Here is a 19,541-nt window from a genome sequence, read left to right on the forward strand (position 1 = left end):
GATTGTGTTGTCATTGAAAGGCATAAATTCGAACCGCTCGGATTAACGATACAAACCACTCCGAGTATAACGTTTACCCTAAACCTGACCATTTCTAAACTTTAAAAAAGCCTCTTGTGTTGTGCTCTAACACATTATGTTCCCCTTCCTCTCCGATCCTACCCTATCTCATGACCAATTCGTACGAATTCGTACGAGTGATTCAAAAGTGGCTAATTCGCACTAATTCATACGACCCCGCTCGTACGAATTTGTACGATTCGTCTAAACCCACGTGACGGTTATATTTAGGGGCGGGGTCAGGGGTAGGTCATTCGTACGAATTCATACGAATTGGCTAATTCGTAAAATATGTACGATTTAGCAAAATCGTACTAATTCGTACGAGTGAGGTCGTACGAATTGTTACGAATTAGCCACCTCGTAAAATTCGTACAAATTCCCATGAGATCGGGTTGTCCGATCCCATCCCTTTGCTTTCTGCTCTGTTTTAAATGAATAAAGACCAAAATGACATTATTGTCGCTACTGTGACTGCACTTTTTCTGGCTGTTAGGTGTTTTAGGTTAAGTGTAGTAGGAGTTGGGTTATACTCTGGCTATATTGGCCTATGTAGCTGTTCAAATTGAAAATCATACCTCAACAAGTCATGATAACAAAATAATATAATTTTCATGAAGACAAAATTCCCATGCCCATTTGCTTAAGTGGAGGTTTGACATGAAAGTTTTTTTTTAGCGAAAGCATTACATTACTGGCTGCATCGCTGGGCATGTTTGCTGTCAGTATAGTGATTGCATTAGTTCTCTTGAAATGGGTTGACTTTTTAAAGGGAGCAAGACTGGAACAACCTCGCCCGTTAGCACGTGGGACAGGTGTTCTGCAATGCCCGTTTCAGATTTAAAATGTATTATCATAGCTCTCAAAAGTGCTGGAGAAACCAATATTCTGTGCTTTTGTGTTACTTATATCATATTAGGTGTAAACAGGGCAGACCTTTATTATGAATAATCAAAGAGAAGAAATTTCTCACAGAAATTGTTAAATATAGGATACTGGGATAACCAAAATAAGAAGCCACATAAACACTAATAACGCGTTTAGGTTGCGTGTGTTAGTTTGAGAGACAGCGTATCTGGCTTAACCTCTCTGGAAGTGTAATAAATGGACATTGACAGGCCAATGACCCTTTGCTCCCGAGCCCACCCCACCCCCACCTCCTCTCCCTCTCGTCCATTGATGAATGGAGAGGAGATTGAAGGTCAGCTGAAGGGGAGAACAGGCCCTTACGCTTGCCGTGGCGATTACACATCCCTGTCATTGAATGTGACAAGAGTTGTGGAAGAGATACATATTGTATCTGGCAGTGCCTCTGCATTTAATTTTTTTAGTAGTGTGTGTGTGTGTGTGCCTATTGGGTTAAAGGGATAGTTCACTTTGAAATTAATTTTTGATGTGTTTTAGCTTACCTCAAGGGCATCCAAAATGTAGGTGTCTTTGTTTCCACAGTATTTTCAATTTTGAAATTTTTCAGTCAAACCGTTGTTGTCTATCAGTCATACACTGGAGGCTAAGGGGGTCCACCAAAAAGGATGCACAGAGAAGTCAAAATTAAACATGATTTAATGACTCATAAATGTAAGTACACATTGATGGCCTAAGACACGAAATGAGCGTTTTTTGTGAGAAAAAGAACAGTATTTATATCGTTTTTACCTCGTGTAATCACAGTGTCGTCCAAGTGATTTGAATCAGTTGTGCAATGTCCAACTGAACCGAATTGAATCAGTTCAATGTTATGCCGGAAGTGATCGCTTGCGTGTGACGTCACTCAATATTTACACGGAGATTTCGGAAGTTTTACCTTTTACTAAACATATTTAGATATACCGAAATCGTCTTCCATTGTGGTTTCCCGTATATCGAAATATGTTTAGTGAAAGGTAAAACTTCCGAAATCTCTGTATAAACAAAGAGTGACGTAGGCGCGCAAGCGATCACTTCCGGCGCATGCACAGAACGAAGCGCCCGTGCCGTCAGATCATTTTGTCATGGCTATGATTACAAGAGGTAAAAACGATATAAATACTGTTCGTTTTCTCACACAAACCGCTCGTTTCGTGTCTTAGGCCATCAGTGTGTACTTACATTTACGAGTCATTAAATCATGTTTAATTTTGACTTCTCTGTGCATGCTTTTTTTTGGTGGACCCCTTAGCCTCCAGTGTATGACTGATAGACAAAGACATGACTGTGGAAACAAAGACACCTACATCTTGGATGCCCTTGAGGTAAGCTAAAACATATCAAAAATTAATTTCAAAGTGAACTATCCCTTTAATGGCTGGTACAAGTTTTCAAGGACACGTATTGGTTCTTAAAGTTCTGTTGTTTGGACACATACATATCTTCTGACACACAGCTACATTGACAGTCTGTTAAAGCGACCCTATTCTGTACCAAAAACAGTGAGATTAAACGGCCTGTTTTTGTTACTGTACCTGCTACTGTAAGAGTTCTGTATTTAATTGACTTGTGTTATGAATGGCTAATTGCATGTGAGAAATACTAGCCTAATTCGCATTTCCGTTCATCAGAGTGGGCTGGGTTGCTGAATATAAATGTAATTGTAAATGTAAATGTAGACATTTACCTAAATGTAAATGTGGACATTTACCTAAATGTAGGTAAATGTAAATGTTGGCGGTCATGTTATGTTGTGATGTTATATCCATGACAATTTCAGAATTACCTTTTTTTAAAAGTGGTTTAGTTTTCTTAAATGGAGAGATGAAGCTTTGTGTTGTGAGTTTTAGAGTATGTTTAAACTATTTTATTTTAAAAGAGCAAGGAGTTGTCCGTCGTTCAAAATATAATTATAAGGGGTTGTTCATCCAAAAAATGAAAATTCTGCCATCATCATTCACTCTCATATCTTTCAACCCACATGACTTTCTTTTTCTGATGCGACACGACAGCAGAGAGAAATACTGGCCATTTGCCATAATAGTAAACGATAGTTAGTAAATTGGCATTCTCTTTTTGTGTTTTAAAAGAAGAAAGTCATTGAGGTTTGAAATGATATGCATTTGAGTAATTGATGACAGAATTTACTTTTTTGTTTGTTTGTTGTTGTTTTTTTTGTCAGCGAGCTATCATTGTAACTAGTTTGTTGCATGTTTCATTTTGTGTTTGAAGATAATTTCTCTCTGGGGGTCTTGGCAAACGTGTGCAGTTGTGTCCAGTCAAACTGGCAGTTGTGTCTTGAATGTGTCCTCTCCCTTTAGAGCACTTGCCTGTAAGCCACTGTAATGATGGGAATGCTGTTTATATGTGTTCCCCCTGCTTGTGGCTGCAGTGTTAACCCTCCTCTTCCCTGTTCCCTCTCTCCCTACACCAGGCCCGGCTCACCTCCTGCTCATCCACTTATAGTGTCACAGAGGTACAGCATGTTTTACACTGCACCGCCTCTCAGAGACTCGGCCAATCATTGCTCACACACCTCACACGTGCACAACTCATTCCTGTGAAGCAAGCCTGTCTTATCGGTTCATTTGTTTACCCCCAAAATGCCTCATAGTTTGTTGGGTGTGTTTGTGTGTGTGCTTCAATTCATCAGTTTCTCAGGAATTGTGAACTTTTCTGTCTTTAAATAAGGATAAAGTGATCAGTAATTAGACAAATGTATAGATAATATGTGGGAAATTTTATGATTGATTAAAAAAACAAACATTTAAAGCTGCTGTAAGGAATTTTGTTATGAAATACCACCAGTCATCAAATTATTATTGCATTATTTGAGTGTTTTTCGTTATTCTCAATGGTGATTCTCATTACTTTAATAGGCAGTTATTTATTTATTTAATATTTTAAAGACGACAAGTGTTGTCATGATACAGCAATACTGTTAATTGTACAACAAATAAAGATAATATAATACATAATTGTTTTTTCACATTACAGTAATTTATCTTCTTTTGATATGATATGATTAAGACATGTTCTTGAAAGATTTGATGAGATTCACCCCTTGGAAGGCGGGTTTTTGTCAAGAGTGTATAAAAGGATGGGAATGGAGTTGATTGTAGTCTTGAGTTTTCTTCCGGGAAAGAACATATCACAATATTTCTCATTTAAATAATTCCCGCCCAAGACGCATTTAAAATAAAGGGGCGAGGCCTGGTTGAGTTAGTAGTGTGTTGAAACCGAGCGGCGTCCTTCCTGTTTCTCTCTTGAAACCAACAAGGAACTGACTTAAACTGCAATTCATCGACTGACCCCTAGAGACAGGCTGCAAAAGAGAGTCAATCCCATAGCAATGGTGGTGGAAGTTAGCATGATTTTCGAATTGCTTACAGCAGCTTTAAAAACTACCAAATGCACGCTTGTCCTTCCAGACTGAAGACTTTTATCTCTCATAATATTGTACTTTTCTGCAACACTTCCAGCTTCACAAAGTTGGAGGAGTTCTAGAAATGAGCTTTAATACAATCATGAGTGCCCATTATCCACGGAAGCCTCCTTTGTTCTTAGAGATCAGACGAAAAATCGACGTAACACACAGAGACACGCTGCAGCTGCTTTGCTCCTCTTTGGTTGCGCAGTTGTAGGATTGTTTTGCTGTTATGACTTTTCGCTTGATTCCCCCTCATATTTTACATCAGTGTTAGATGATCCTTAGAGTGTGTGTTTGTGACTGTATACTGTGAAGTGTGTGTGTGTGTGTGTGTGTGTGTTTGTTGACGGGCAAGGCTGTATCAGGTGAGTTACTGTCCTGTGGCTTCCTCCAGGCCTCACGGAGAGAGTTCAGGGCTCACCTGGATGAGGTCATCACGCTCAAGTCAAGGTACTCTACCTTGGACCAGGTAAACAGATATCCCTTTCTCCCCTAATCTTCACATAAGTCAGCACTCAGTCAATCACACATACAAACATGCACCAGAGTCTTCCCTCAGAGTGTTGCACGTGGCCCACAGCCTTCTGATGTATTGCATCAAGGCACTTTTTGTTATAGCTTTGACTTCTTGTCTTAAGCAATCTCTCTTTCTCTCTAGCTTTGTTCCAAAACCTAGTCAACTACCTTGCTTTACCGATTACAAAGATGGCTATCTTAGCGCTCCTCACATGAAGAGCACAGGATAATCGATTCACTATTTTTTTTGCTATTTAATTAAATATATTTATAATTAACATCTTTCTTGACTTGTATGCAATTTTTGATTGTTTGTTGCAATGCATTTTTGGTATTTCTGCATACTCGCTTCTAACAATTTGGCTACAATTTTAAATTCCCAATTTAATGCAGTTAAATATAGCTAATGGTTTCATTTCTTAAAGAGGACCTGTAATGCGTTTTTACAATTTTTTTAGAGTTTAATGTTGCAGTTTGAGCATGAAAAAAAGGTCTGAAGTTACAAAGCACAACTTAAAAAGGGAGTTATTCTTGATTTTAGTAAGCGCTGTTTCTGAACTCCCTGAAACGCTTTGATTGTAGTCTTGAGTTTTTTTTTCCGGGAAAGAACATTCCTAATTTAAATTATTCCCGCCCAAGACGCATGCAAAATAAAGGGGTGAGGCCTGTTTGAATTAACTAAGCGGCAACATTCCTGTCTCTCTCCTGAAACCAACACGGAACTGACTTAAACTGCAATTCATCGACTGACCGCTAGGGACAGGCTGCAGAAGAGAGTCAATCCCAAAAACGTTTTTACAGTCTGGTGCAAAAAGTGTTTTTTTGTCTACAGCTAATTTTTTCCTTCATGACAACTTTGAGGAGGGTGAATTTTTGTGTAACTCATCCATTTAAATAATATTAAGTCTTAAAGTTCTGCATAATTAAGGGCGTGGCCACTTGAGTGACAGGTGGATTGCCGCTGCTGTAATTTATAGACGTTTGTCTGCTGTCTGTTAGCCCTGCCGTCTATCACCTCAGCTATTGTTTGCCCATTTTCGTTGACTTGGTTGGTAGTGACAAGTTACCAAGATGGCGAAGGCCAGCTCCATCCACTTCGGGCTTTATAAATGTTCTTCAGAAACCTACGGGTGAGGACGGTCCATATTTTTTTTACAGTCTATGGTTGAAACTCAGTTATGTTGAGGGGCGTGAAATTTCCAAAAAATGCTTGAAGTTGTTGATCAATCACAACACACTGGTCCAGCCCACCAATCCGAACACATTGCGTTTTTCGTAAGGAAGGGCTTCATAGAGACAGGAACTAAACAGAGTGTTACTGACAGACTGGGAAGAGAGGTACTGCAACAACGTAAATATATCTGAAAAATAATGTGTTTAATATTCAAGCATGAAAACCTGTTCTAGTAGACCCCCAAAACAAATGAAAGATTTTAGAAAAAGGCAATATAGGTTCTCTTTTAAAAAAAAAAAAAACACTGATACCAAAAAAAATATATATAAAACAAAACAATACAATATACTATAAAATAAAATAAGATGCGGAATTTATGTAAATTCAAAGTTCGAGATTAATCAGATGGACTATTGTTTTTAATCAATTAATTGCCCTATATAATTATTCTGCCTACCTTTTTGGATTAACTTTCATGTCAGGAGTGTGACAATGATGCCTTAAAATACTGTCTAGTTAGGCAGCTCACTAAGTTTTGGAATACAGCATCTCTCTCTCTCTCTCTCACTTTCTTCATCCCTCTTTCCGAGCTAATAAAATGGCTCACCAGCATTACAGCTGTTAGTTTCCATACTGTCTTATCAATCATTTCTGATTGGTTAATCACAGAGCGGAGTTCCTCTTATTGGGCCTGACACTCTCTTGTTAATAATTCATTCCCCATTGCTATTTCCCAATTACTCCATCTTCATTTCACTGGTCAGGGATTAACTCTCATCTTCCCCGTATGCTGACACATCTTTCCCCACCCTATGTGTGTGTGTGAGGACGTGTCTGTTTGTGAGAGTGTGTTTTCAGTCCACTAAGTTCTTTGGTCCCGCTCTGATTTAAAGAGACCTGACATCGCTGCATTGCTTTCATTGCCTCCATCCATTCCTTCAACCGTCCTGTGATCATTGGTTACCCCTCATCTTCACTATGAGCTCATGCTGTCTGTTTTTTTTTTTGATGAAAGGATGTTAGATGTACAAATAGGAGGAGGGGAAGAATAAAAAGGTACCACAGATGTACAGTCTTCCTTGCCTGTACAGGATTTGGTTAAAGATTGCTGGTTAATGGGATGCGACCAGTCTTGGATCTGCAATGTTGTGTTTGGTATACTGTAGTTAAACTGTCCCATTTTTTAAATACAACTAATACTACTGGATTTTTAAGGGAAGACCAGGTTTATTTTATTTGCTTTTTTAATTTATTTTTATTTAAGAAAATAATTGATTGAGCCCTTTTAATGTTATTTTAGTGCATTAACTTTTTAAAAATAATTATTTAATTTAATCATCTTACAATTCATTGAGTTTTGGCCTGATATTTTATTCAGCATTTTACCAGACTCTCTGGTAAATATCTAAAAATAACTAAATAACTTACACCATAACTTGTAATCTAATAAATAATAATCATAATGTACTATTATACCTAAAGTATATGCGGGAAGGCAATTTAATCACAGTTAATTTTATAGTAATTTTTTTAGTTTACTTGATTAACCTCAAACTTTGAACTGCTTTTTTTGTGTGTTTTCCATTCATTCATGTGCAATAACTCTAGTTGTAGGGTTTTCTAGGATCTATGAAATAATGATCATAATGTATTATTACAGTAAGTTTAAACAGGGCTATCAGTAAATTAAATGTATCTTGAATTATGACAAATTATCTTAAACTTGCCCGTATTTTTGTTTTAGTGCATTTAGTACTTCATGAAAAGAAAGAAAACAAATGAAACTAAATCATCCATCCATCCATCCATACAGACATCCAATCATACGAATCTATTACACAAACTCTGAACTGTTCTGGTGGCCATTAGCACACTGATAATCAACACCACTGTCTTTTTCCGGTGTCCTCTGAAATCTCACTGGAACAAAAGTGCCGTATGTGCCATGTGATTTCCCTAACTGTGCGTGCCGAGTGACATTGTGCCTCACCGCACCCCTCTTCCTCGCTAACCTGTGCAACCTTCCTGGCTGGCCGGCATAACGCCCACCTAAACATTAGCAACAGGAGCGAATGACGTCCAGTCAGATCTCTCTTCACCTCTCAGTGCTCATTCGTTGTCATCTCAGCTTGTTGTGTGTAAACTGAGCGAGCGCTGTCTCAGAGAGCCTTTAAAACTCATTCGGTTTTCTTTTTTTGGTCTCCCAAAGCTTCTCCTTTGCTCTGTCTGTTGTAAACCCTTTTGTTTCTGTTCATTGCCAAAGCTCCACTCTAGGCTGGAGGGGCTCAAAGATGATCGCAGGAACCATAGGACCTTCGACTCGCGAGTAACTATTCCCAACCCACGCAAAAAAAAGGAGCTGCTTCCATCCGCAAACTCTGCTTTGCGTCAGGAGTCCAAACTCCTTGCTTTACACTCTTCTTCTCTCTCTCTCTCTCTCTCTCTCTCCCTGTCTTGTTTCTTTCCTCTCTTTCTCATTATCTTGTCTGTAGACGTTGCTCTTTCTAATGCTCTCTTTGTTTTATTAGCCGTTTGGTGTGTTGGAGTCTCTTGTGGACATTGAGTTCTGTTTCTTAGATCTTTTTTCTCCTGTTTTTCTGTTCCTTTTAAGTTTTATCTCCATTTAGATGCAGTGTTTTATTGCTGTTTGCTGTATGTGAGCTGCGCCTCATTGTTTTCTTCCTCTTCCTGTCTTTCTTTAACTCTCTCTCTCTCTCTCTGCTCTGTGTCGATCATTGATTTGTCGTGTTGGTGCTAGTCTGTTGTAACTGGATCGTGAGTAGAAAGGATTTGGGACTTGCTTGTGTGTCTCCCCCTATAGGCCAGGGGCATTGCGTCTCAGCACGAAGGACACATAAAGGGCTGTTTTAACGCTTTCATGCAGTAAATCAAAAACGTAATATCTATAGACTTCAGCCACTATAGCCTCAAGTCAATGTGTATTTTTGCATGGAATTTGATTGCCCTCCCATACCATTACTCTTGGCCTAAGGGAACTCCATACTTTATGATACTTTGTATTGGTAGATTCCACAGTTACAGCTGAATGTATAATCAGATTTGCTATTATTATTATTATCTTAAAACATTCATGGCTAATTTTGAGAGAAATTAAAAGGGGTCAAAATTGAACTGAATGGGAGGGAGTGTTTGAGGTGTTATTTTATGGAGCTTCCTAGCTGTTAAAGTCAACTTGAAATTGAGACTGTTTTTTTTTTTTTAAATAAATGTTTATTTTAATAGATATGTACATAATGAATAATGACTGTTCTTATCTGACATCAAGTAGGCCACATCTAGGCTAATGTTGTAGGAAACTAAACTTTTTAAAAATATTACATGAATGATATCAAATAGCATTGGATTTGAAAAAGAGGAATCATCAATGGGATAAGTCGAAATGCTTTTAAGGCTAAACTTGACCTTTAACCTCAAGTTCCAGTCAAAAAGCAGATAGAAACCCCATTTTGTTTTTTGTACGCCCAATTTTCACGATCAAATCAATTTGTGATGGATAAAAGCAAGTTCTACATTTTTTTTCACGTGGCATTACTTGAGCAGTAAAATGACAAATTAAAAACTATAAAGGTGCCATAAAAGTAGTATTTTATGTCAGAAGCTGTACAATAATGTTTTGTGTGGGTCCAATCAAACATCAATGTTTAGATAGGAAATGCCTACAACTGCATCTCTAAAATGCACAGGACTAAAATGTTTCATGTTGACTTTAATGTCTGTTATATAAAATACGATTCTGGAACCGGGTTGGTTTGGGCACCATAGTGCTAACATGACATAACACTTAAATTTTCAGCCTTGCAGTCCATGCATTAAGCATTTTCAGCATTAAGTCCATGATGATAATGATAATAATGGCAGTAGGACTGAAAATGTTATTTTCAGTTTGTTTGTTTGTTTGTTTTCAAGCTAGTTTATTTTGGTTGTTTTGTCTGAATGTGTAGATGCTCATTCTGATCTTTATGAACCCTGTCAGTGGAATGCTAACTCTCCTGGACGGAGGATGGGGCTCCTTTTGTGCGCTAACTCTCTTCATGTCTTTCTGTCTTTCTTTTCCCAATTCCTTTCTCTCTCTCCTCCTCATTCCCTCTCATTCCGTCTCTCTCTCTATATCTGTAGGTGCAGTCACGATGCAGCAGCAAGGAGAACATCCTGAGAGCAAGTGGGTGACCGATTGTCCATTATCAGTGATGTTTGTGCACGCGCGTTTGAGAGCATGTGTAAATTCTCACTCTTTGTATCAGGTCACAGTGCAGTGGACATCACCAAGGTAGCTCGGAGACACCGCATGTCCCCGTTTCCCCTCACTTCTATGGACAAGGCCTTCATCACTGTGCTAGAGATGACTCCTGTCCTGGGTACCGAAATCATCAACTACAGAGGTAAGCTCTTTGTTTGCGCATACCAACCCTAAACTACGCCAAATGCCTGATCGCACAAAGTTAAACCACTTGTGAGAATATATTCGCAAACTAGGGGTGTCAAAAATATGACAGTATTTTAAAAAGTATTTTATATTTTATTTTGTAAAGTATTTTAAAATGATAAATCTTGGTGAAATGGTAAACGTGATCAAATCAAAATATGAAATTTGTGCATTAGGACTTGCAGTGTAAATTCAGCCTATTAGACACGCAACTGTCATTGATCAATCTTGGTGAGATATTGGTGAGCGTGGACAGGTGGGGCAAAAATGTGATCAAATCAAATATGAAATATGTGGATTAGGACTTGCAGTGTCTGCAACTGTCATTAATAATCAAACAACAATATAAACAAGAAGGAGCCTGCTCTTGGCTAAAGAACTTTAGTAGCTGTTATGAGTCCTCAGAAATCAGACATGAACAGCAAAGTGTGTTTATATATAGTATATATGTTTACCTTAAAACACAATTTTTTTGTATTCTCTAGCATTTTTTATTTTTTATTTTTTCATTGAAATTGGTATTGAGAAACATGATATTTTACTAGTATTATTATTATAATATAATTATAAACTGCTGGCATTTTACAAACTTATCGTAAAAAAAAAAGTCAAAACTATTTCTGTTTACGTCATTTTCTGATTTTTTTTTTTTTTTGTTGATTGCCGTATAATTTGTTCTACAACCAGTAAAAATGAACAGAACAGAATTAAAAAACAACAATGGATCATTGCAGTATGGTGTTTCAGACTCTGCATGGAGTTCACAAGGATGAATTGTTTCATTTAAAAAAAAAATGCTGTCATGCATATTTTAGTATTTATAATTCAGACTCATTCAAAAAAAATGTTGTGATTAAGCCTTAAAGGGATAGTTCACCCAAAAACCAGCATTATTGTCATCATTTATTCACCCTTATGTTGTTACAAATCCATATGACTTTCTTTCTTCTATGGAACACACAGTAAGTTGTTTTGAAGAATGTTCTTGTTACTCTTTTTCATGCTATGTAATTTGAAGACATCTTAAAAGTATTCCATATGACTACTTTCATTATTGTAAAGAGCATTTTGTCATAGAAACATGCTGTCATGAATAAGTTCTTTTGTTCTCCACGGAAGAAGGAAAGTCAAATGGATTTTGAAAGACGCAAGGATGAATGAACGATAAAAGAATTTTCATTGTTTGTGGGCTATCCTTTTAACTTGTAGTACTGTCCCTCTTATGATACCAAACTGTGTTCTCATTGGCTGTTTGACTGTGGTGTATATAGGCCAGTAAGTGCTGAAGGCATATAGTCACCAAGCTTTTTGCTTTGCAGGCTTTCGGCTTTAGCTTTTTCATCTTTCCTGCCTGTAGCTCCTCATCTGTCACACATCTGTTTATTCTTTCTTTCACCCCATCATCTCTCCATCTTTCTAGCTTTAATCTTGTCGCTCGTCCCATCCGCCGTCCTCTGTTGTTTTTTAACTCGCTGACCTTCTCTGGAGCTTTGATGCCATTGTGATCATCTGAAGAGAGATCCTGTGATCAGTTTGCACACAAATCCAACCGTAAAGGCTTTCTTTGTGAATTTTGGAAAAACTATGTTACTCAATTCACATGAACATCCGGAGCGGTCCAGTCCCACTGGTTATATTAAACAAACAAACAAACAAAAAAACTACGGGATGTACTTTATGATCAGTGCACCTAAAGCTGTTTAGTTTAGCCCATGCTATTCTTTTTGATGGCTCCGTTTTTATTTTTCATGGCCATCACTAACACAGAGCAGCCAACCTTGCATGTGGATGTGAATTGTGCCACCAAGTCACAGGTCTGAGCTGGGCGTTAATGTCGTGGGGGATAGTGGGATTGCCCATGTGGTAGTGTAATGTGCCCAATGCGTCTGGCAGGGCCCAATGCAGATGACTTGGCCCCTCCAGCACGAAAAGGCATCTGGCGCCAGACTGGCTCAAGTTGGCGGAAAATTCCTCTCTGCACTGGCGCCGAAGCAGAGGCAGAGACTATAGCCCTGGCCAGTGCCGCACAAGCCCCAAAGTTTGACGCAGGTCAGTGAGCACCTTACCCAGCACCTTCATGTCCGGCGCACACCTTCGAGCATGCCTGATGCTCATCCGGCCCCAGTAATGTGTGGAATAGTCATCCATGCCTCAGTGCCATTTCACCTCCAGACCAGCAGGGGGCGGCTGAGAGTTGTTTGCTGCCACTGACGAGAGGGTGGAAAAAGAATCTCATGTCAAGGACTGAGCTGAGTGTTGCTGAATCACAATTTGCATACTTTTGTATACTTGTATGCAAAGTATAATATGGACATTTTAGACATTGATTGTATACTCGTAAGTATGAAGTAAACCAGTCCAAAATGGTGTCTTGATGTTACATCAGTGAGTCATTGCAAACAAATCCACTTGCATTGCATGGAATGATCCATCCAATCAGAAATAGAATGCCATTTGAGTACCTTTTGACATACTACTTTAATGTGACACTATTACGGATAGTATATCAAATTGGGATTCAGCTCATGAGAAGCAAGTGACTCGCTGGAATCTTTTGTTTTCCTTTAGCTTGTTCCACTGATTTGGACATGGCATGGTTGTCATACATAGTCAACGGAATCATGTTCCATGTTTGACTGTATCTGTTTGTTTTATCCATGAAGAATGGCCTAGTTTTGAAGAGCTTTGTTGTCATTTTGCGAACTAGACCATTTGTCAATGACTGCTGCTATTGAAGCCAGTGAACGGAATGGGTAGATGTTTCAGTGTGCTTGCATACAAATCCAACAGTAAAAATAAAAACAACTTAAAGCAAACATTCAATACGCAAGCTTTTCCGACATCACCTCTTTTCACAAAACCCTCAAACATTGTGCCTTCAATCTATCAGTAACCGTGTGTAGAGCTTCACTGTTTCCTGACAGATAAAAGTGATTGATTTTCAGCTCAGTGCGAGCGCAAGGAGGGCAGGTCCAGATCAGCGTAAATAGAGGAAATATCCTCACCCAGCCAAGTAATGTCACTCATAAATTTTGGAAATGCGTTGTTCATACAACGAGATGGGTGTAAGTTATGAGCGGCTGTCTGTTTTAAAACCTCTTTCTGTCACCTCGGTTAATAAAATGAATTTAAAATGTATAAATGGTCTCAGCCTTGGAGAAGATTGGCTATTTAGAGTATGCTGAGGTGAGAGCCTGTTCTGCTGGATTTTGATGTATAAGAGTTTCTAATGGACCGATATAAATTACCAATAACCAATAGGTTTGCAGATATTGCTGTCTACATATTATACTATGCCGACATACACCACTATTCAAAAGTTTGGTGTTGGTAAGGTTTGAAAACAAAACAAGGGTTCGAATCCACTGTGAGACCCCAATGTGTCCCTGAGCAAGACACTTAACCCCTAGTTGCTCCAGAGGTGTGCGACCTCTGACATATATAGCAATTGTAAGTCGCTTTGGATAAAAGGCGTAAGATAAATGAATAAATGTAAATGTAATTTGACCAAGATTCAGAAAAAATGTGAATTACAATTTACAATGTCAATTTTAGTATATTTTTTAAGTAACTAATTTAATTAGATTAATTTGTAGCAGCCATTACTCCAGTTTTTAAAGATTTGGTGCTCAAGAAGCATTTCTTGTAGTTATCAATTGGAAACAGTTGTGTTCCTTAATATTTTTTGTGGAAACTGTGATGCATATTTTTAGAATTCTTTGATAGTCTCTTTCAAATAAATAAATAAATAAATCTCACTGACCCCAAACTTTTGAACTATAGTGTATGATTGGCTGATATTATGGCTGATTCTTCATGATTTTAAAGAGTAAAAACTATATAATTAGAAAAATCAACTAATCATTCTAGTTTTAAAGGATAGATTAAAATGTATATGTACATGCATGTATAAATATTGTAATATTCTCATATCATATTTTCTATTTATAATATATGGAATTTATGTGTACAATATATTATAAATATCCTCAATACTGCTCTTTAGAGAGCAACCAAGTTTTTCCCCCAAATTTTCTTTTGGTTAGAAGTTACGAGAAGTTTATTAAGTGTCTTTCCCAAGCTTATTAGTATTATATAAAAAATAAATCATAAATGTTATGTTAATTGAGTCAAAGATAACTTTAACTTAAGTTTTGGGAGCACTGTTTTAGTGTTCATTTCAAGACGACAGCATTTGGTATGGACTCCTGGCTTACATGTGGTCTGTTTACGGGCCTGTGCTCGGCTGTGTTGAGTTGATCTGGGCTTGTTGTATTGTAGCTGCAGGGAATCATTGCAGTTTCACGGTGACTGGGTTGTCAGGGCTCTGTGATGCGCGCTTGAGTACTCATCTCTGTGTGTAGATAACACAGACCCCATCTGTTTGATCTCCCAATCCAGACACGCGCTATATTTAGAGCCTCGTCAGATGTGCTGTTTTAGAGAAATAAGTCTTTTCTAATCAGCCTCCAACCGAGGAGAGGCCTCATTAGCATCAGCTCGCTCTCCCTCTCTCATTCTCCTGCTTTATCTCTACAAGAGCACCTTTGCACTCTCTCATTCTTTCTTTTTCTGTCTCTTTTTATTCTCTCTCTCTCTCTCTCTCTCTCTCTCTCTCTCTCTCTCCTTCTGGCTCTCCCTGATTCTTTATTCCTTCCCCTCTTTCTTCCTCTCTGTCTGTCATCTCTCTTTTCTCTTCTTCGTTTCATGTGTGGGAGGGCGCTTGTTGCTCCCCCAAGAGATCTCAGGCTTTGTGTGTGAGTGTAAGTGTGTATGTTTGGTGTTCAGAGGAAATGTCACATCTGTGTTTCAGGGAACACTCGCATCCATCTTTCCTACAACTTAATTTAGGCTATGTGTGAATTTGTGTGCTTTCATGTTAGTTGACCACTGACAAAGTTCTTTATGAAAAGTATTGTACATATTACTACTACTATTATTACACATTGCTTGAAATGGCTGGCTTCCTGATCAGTGCCCTGACTATTGAACTAGGGAACTGATTGAGATGCACCCCTCTTGTAGTGCCCGTTATTAAAAAAAATAATCTTCTAGGTAATGAAAATAACTTTTTCAAATTAAAGATATTCTTTTAAATAATCAAAATATCTTTTTTTGGGTTATGCTAGCTTCAAATCTGCAAGGGTAGCAGTTAGCAGTACGCTAAGCTAGCTAGCTTATTGACTAGCTGAATACAAAGTTAGTAGAGCCAGACCGATATATCGGCAGACCGATATTATCGGCCGATATTAGGCATTTTCCAAACTATCGGTATCGGCAGTTATAATGGCCGATAAATGAATATTTCAAAAATAAAATAAAAACAGACGAAACACGCTTCAACCATGTCATGAGTGTTGGAGTTGTATAGTTTGTCCACCAGAGGGCACTCTACACCGTTCTTGTTGGCAACACTCGTTGAGTTGGGCACGATACATACATTGCTTGAATAACAATTAAAAGAACATCCCCGTCAGTTCTCTTAACTCAAATAAGCATGAAAAAATTTGTGACTATCATGTCCAGTTTAAAAAAATAAATAAATACAATATCGGCCGATATATCGGAATATCGGATTTTAAAACTCAAAAATATTTGTATCGGTATCGGCCTTTAAAAAACTTTATCGGTCGGGCTCTAAAAGTTAGTAGCCTCAACGACTGGCAGTATGCTATGATAGTATACAAACTAGTTAGTTTGATTCACTGAAATGATGGCTGATTTCTCAATTAGAGGAATTTTTCAGTCATTTAAGATGATTTGAAGAGAAAAAAAATCTACTTTATATAAGATTTTCAAGACTTAGGGATGTTATTTCACTATTATGGGTTATCATTTTGTAGCAGTGCTAGCTACAACAAATAATGGTGTATAATTTTTGCGATTGAATGTACAAGGCTAGCAGGTTTGTCAATTAGCTACAAGTTTGTCAATTAGCTGTATGCTAAGCTAATATGCTAACCTGTTAGCTTGCAGGCTACCGGAATAAACATAGAACATGAAATGTTTAACTGGTAGTTAATAAAATACATTCTTTGTATTATTAAAATAGTTAAGAGAGTGTACATCATAATATGCACTGTTCTTGTTTGTACGTCACTCTGTTCATGATGTCTGTTGTCCTGCTGCATGTGTGCATTTGCTTTCTCATGCATTTGCATTCTTTTGCTGGGCTCTGATCTAGGCACATTTTACAAGGAAGTTATCCTTCTTTTTTGATGTTGTATTTATGATTGTATGAGTTCATCAGATTTTTTTTTTTTGTTTGTAGATGGAATGGGTCGAGTTCTGGCTCAGGACGTCTACGCCAAAGACAACCTGCCTCCTTTCCCTGCGTCAGTTAAAGACGGCTATGCTGTTCGAGGTGATTACCAGTTTCTGCCAAATTCACACAATCACAATCAGTCTCGTTTACCCCTTTTCCACCCAAATGTTGCTTTTGCTAGAACTGTGCTCGGTCTGGAGATTTTCCAACCTCTCTCAGTCTGTACCTCATTTATACTGACTTAAGAGCAGAGCGATCACATAACTGATTATGTAATAGAACCTGCCCATAAACATACATTTGCACATTTAGTGTTCAGGGTACTTGACATTGCCCAAACAAACATTTTGAGAAAGTTTTAACATCCAAGGTAATTTTATACCACCATTAAATGTATATGTACGAGGTAGATACATCAACAAATCAAATCTATATACATAATTTAACATATATGATGTTTGTAGTTCAACAACAAGTTGACCAAGTTTAAAGAGCAGATTTTTCACCTTTTGGAACAGGGCCAAATTGGCACCTGCACTGTGCCAATAAAAAATGTGTAATTGACATATTCATTAGAACTTATGATTATTTCCCTTTTACCCATAATACTTTATCATAATAATCTTAATAAGGTATAACAACCTTATTCTTAACCTTATTACCATTAAAAATCTCATTCACCAAACCTTTAAACCTGCTGAAATTAACTCTGTGAGTTATTCCTGTTATTGTTTTTCAGCTGCTGATGGCCCTGGTGATCGCTTCATCATCGGGGAGTCTCAGGCTGGGGAGCAGGTGAGTTAAGCTAACACTCTTCTTGCTCTGTTGTGCCATGAAAACCTAATGTGAAGATGCTGAGTTTCTCTTCCTTACACATACCCTGGAAATGCCTGCTTTTGCACTGGTTCCTTGCATCTGCAGGAGACTTGTGTGCTCAGATGGCAAGAAAACTCAGAATCAGTGAGCATGTTTAATGAGTGCGTTACACAGAGAGAGAGAAGGGGGTGATCCCTGTGGGCTGTGTGCAGAAGAGTGCAGGCCAGCACTCCAGTGCTCACGGCTGACGTCCACACAGTGCGTGTGTGTGTGTTTGCATTTGTGTCTTGGGTCATTCTGTTGTACTGTTGCTTTCTCAGCTGATGCCATACATATAGCAATGTACTATGCAATTGTATTTAACCCAGTATCAGAAGGACAAAACATCAGTGTTTTGCTTCCACACCAAAGCTGTACACATGTATGTTTATTTTTATACAGTGGTGAAGGGTCTTTTTCTGTGTGTAGCCCACTCTCACAGTTATGCCAGGCCAGGTGATGAGGGTGACGACAGGTGCTCCTATCCCATGTGGTGCAGACGCTGTAGTGCAAGTAGAAGACACAGAACTGCTACGAGAGTCTGAAGACGTAAGTATATCACATTCTCAAGCACAATAATGAATATATAATATTTCTAAATAAATGTAAATAAAGAAATAGAAACTTGTAATAAATAACTTTTAACTTACTCATAAAAGTAAGTTTTCATAAACGTAATAGTAAGGGTGGTGATGGCGCAGTGGAGAAGACACATGCCTTTGCTGTGAGAGACCCGGGTTCAAATCCACTGTGAGACACCAATGTGTCCCTGAGCAAGACACTTAACCCCTAGTTGCTCCAGAGGCGTGCGACCTCTGACATATATAGCAATTGTAAGTCGCTTTGGATAAAAGCGTCAGCTAAATGAATAAATGTAAATGTAAAAGTATTATATAACTACAAAAGCTTTTATTTTTAGGGATATGGTTAATTTTGAGTAATTTCTACCTTTTGAGGATGCTGCCCATTTTGTTAGTATTAGCTACTTTCTTTCGACGATTTTCACGTATTTTGACCCGAAAGTGAAACATGCATCAAAGTGTTCAAAGACAATAAGAAGAAGAAAAAAAAACAACCAAATATATTTATAAAAAATAAAATAAAAAAACACAATTAATCTACAACTATATAATTACAGTAAATTATACAGGAGGATTTTTAAAGTAAATATTTAAGGAAAAATGTTTTGTGTAATGGTTTTAATTAGGATGAAACACAACACATACAACCTTCTAAAAAGTGTCTAAAAAGTGCATATAATTGAAAGTCCAGTGTCTTTCATTAGTGTACAGGTGTCTGGTTATGGGTTGGTTATGATTGACAGGGTACAGAGGAGCTGGAAGTGAGGATCCTGGTTCAGGCCCGTCCAGGACAGGATATCAGGTGAGTTGGACTGTAGTTTGCTTCCTCAAGAAAAAGAGATTTTTTTTTAAACCTAATACTTACCATAACATTTTGTTGTAAGAATATTTGAACATGCAATATATCTAAAGAAAGAACAGAGCCTCTGCATTTAAAAAAAAAAACAACAACATGAAAATGTTTGAAAGAGCATAAATACGATCACTAGCAATACAATTTAATGCCTGCTTACCAATAAAATGTTTTGAGTACCTTCCGGGCACAGTCCCGATGACACTTCCTGTGTAAGTATCGATTCGACAATGCATTTATAAAATAGAGCATTTTACGTAAAAATAAAAAATGGTCGGCATGCAAAATAGGTGATATAGGAAAATTGGATATTGTTCGATCTTTTACTCAACTGAATCAGACGTTGATTTTTTGGCAAACCATTCAGAAGTTATAAGCAAAAAATAGCTATTTTTTTAATATCTCTTGACCAGTAGCTAAACGCTGCAGATAGACTCAGTTCATGCTTGTGATGACA

General features: G+C 37.8%; 1 protein-coding gene across 16 annotated transcripts in view; it reads left to right on the forward strand.

The window, feature by feature from the left end:
- gphna (gephyrin a) overlaps positions 1–19,541 on the forward strand; it is a 78,707-nt gene that overhangs the window by 50,273 nt on the left and 8,893 nt on the right. For 4 of the 16 annotated variants that reach the window (XM_089120473.1, XM_089120475.1, XM_089120476.1 and 1 more), the window contains 9 exons: positions 3,401–3,442; positions 4,791–4,865; positions 8,350–8,412; positions 10,224–10,266; positions 10,349–10,486; positions 16,802–16,894; positions 17,535–17,590; positions 18,080–18,199; positions 18,975–19,033. In XM_089120473.1, the coding sequence (XP_088976599.1) occupies positions 3,401–3,442; positions 4,791–4,865; positions 8,350–8,412; positions 10,224–10,266; positions 10,349–10,486; positions 16,802–16,894; positions 17,535–17,590; positions 18,080–18,199; positions 18,975–19,033 (689 nt within the window). Of the gene's footprint in view, positions 1–3,400; positions 3,443–4,790; positions 4,866–8,349; positions 8,413–10,223; positions 10,267–10,348; positions 10,487–12,423; positions 12,580–16,801; positions 16,895–17,534; positions 17,591–18,079; positions 18,200–18,974; positions 19,034–19,541 lie in introns of all 16 variants that reach the window. The other 12 variants (XM_089120465.1, XM_089120469.1, XM_089120471.1 and 9 more) reach the window with 8 other exon arrangements.

The sequence above is a fragment of the Pimephales promelas genome, chromosome 15, assembly GCF_988280905.1.
Source record: "Pimephales promelas chromosome 15, fPimPro1.hap1.1, whole genome shotgun sequence".
Taxonomy (NCBI): domain Eukaryota; kingdom Metazoa; phylum Chordata; class Actinopteri; order Cypriniformes; family Leuciscidae; genus Pimephales; species Pimephales promelas.